General features: G+C 57.7%; 1 protein-coding gene across 1 annotated transcript in view; it reads right to left on the bottom strand.

Moving 5' to 3' along the window:
- Positions 1-521: 521 nt before the first annotated feature.
- Positions 522-1626, bottom strand: part of MONBRDRAFT_30532 (uncharacterized protein) — a gene marked incomplete at both ends in the record, with an annotated part of 6586 nt that continues 5481 nt past the window's right edge. Inside the window, one exon of the mRNA XM_001750975.1 lies at positions 522-1163. Within this exon, the coding sequence (XP_001751027.1) occupies positions 522-1163 (642 nt within the window). The remainder of the gene's footprint in view (positions 1164-1626) is intronic.

Genomic DNA, 1626 nt, shown 5'->3' with positions numbered 1-1626 from the left:
CATAATCAAGCAATCGATGGTGGTGCCATTTCCATAAACGGAAAGGGCTGCGGTGGTGGTGACCGGGGATAGGGGGGTCAGGCCATCAGAGTGTGGTGCATGCTCCGTTGGCTCATTGGCCAGAGAGGGTAATGTTGGCGCGAGTCAGGTTGGCAAGGCCCTGAAAGACGGTGACGCTGTCCACGGCAAAGCTAATGGTGGGTGGCTGGGCAGAGTTTTCTGCCTGTGCGAGTGCCCAAGATAAGGTGCCCTCAACAGTATTGATGCCTGTTGGCATCACGGGAAAAACCGATCGAGGTCAGCCACCAAGTGTAGAGACGCGGCAAAGCGGCTCGAGGAAAAACAAAAAAAAAAAAAGCATGAGGCACACGAGGGGACAAATTATTTTTGTGCAGTGGTCGCGTCACCAGAACAGGTCTCAAGCGGGTGCGTACCATGGTCTTCGGGTGGGGTGACGAGAAAGAGGTTCGCCTGAACGCGGCTGCTACACACCAGCAGCAGCAGCAACAACAACAAGAACATCACACGAGGAGCACGTAGCGAGGCGCCAAATCTTTGCCGCACGGTTCGTGGGATGAAGTGAAGCGGCGACCTGTCCATTGTGACGGAGCATTGGCCAGAAGGAGCAGGAGTAGCGTGGCGGCAATCAGCTCAAACCACTTGAACAGGTTGTTCCGGGACATGTGGATGAGGGCAAAGGAGCGCTGGTGAGCAACGCTGACGGGGTGGTGTTGGTATTTGAGATAGTATCGGCCCTCCAAGAGGAGGATGACGGCGTGGTCGCGGTAGGCGTCGGCGGCAGCCAAGGGATTGGTGCGTTCAAGTTGGGCAAGGCGTTGCTGCTCGAGATCCACGGCGTGGCGCTGATCGCCGAAAAACTCGCTGAGTGTGTCCATGCCAGGCAGCATACCCGAGGCTTGCCCATCGGCGCTGTCCGCAGAAGCGCCTAGGTTGGAACCATCCCCAGTTGGCGGAAGGAGCGGGGCCTGGTCCTGGTGTGGGTCTGCCACGCTCTCATCAGCAGCTAGCGGCAGAGCTTCGGCCAAATGGGCGCCATCCTCATCCGTTTCAGACGTGGCCAGCAGTCCCTCGGTTGACATGATGCCCGTGCAGTTTGAGCGCACACGTGAGACGTTGAAACGTTGGGTGCGGGGTCTCCTAAGCTGAAGAGCGCAGAGAGGGATGAGGAAAAGGAGGGAGGAGGGAAGAGGGGGAGGAGGGGAAGGAGGGAGGAGGGGGAAAGGGCGGGGGGAAGGTCGAGGAAGAGAATCGAGGTGGCGGAACAGGTGCATGCAAAATAAAAAGCAGGACTACCATCAAGCACATCAAATGGGGGCCGGGGCTATCAATCAGTCCAAGGTCATTCCCCGATCAACATACCCATGGGCATCAGCAGCAACGGTAGCAGTAGCAGTAGCAGCGGTAGCGGTAGCAGTAGCAGTAGCAGTAGCAGCCAGGTGAAGCGACAGGGCTATAGAATGTGCGTCCGCAGCTCTGCCACTGAAAAAAAGGGATCAACCCCCCGTGAGCCAACGAACGCAGCAAGCAAGCACGCTTCTCCGCCCCACACACACGCACACACACACACACACACACACACATGTATAAACGGAAGGCTGAGGGGGT

Source organism: Monosiga brevicollis, genomic scaffold, assembly GCF_000002865.3.
Source record: "Monosiga brevicollis MX1 MONBRscaffold_57 genomic scaffold, whole genome shotgun sequence".
Lineage (NCBI taxonomy): Eukaryota > Choanoflagellata > Craspedida > Salpingoecidae > Monosiga > Monosiga brevicollis.
Note: the sequence above shows the minus strand (reverse complement) of the source record. Positions and strands in the feature narration are given on the sequence as shown.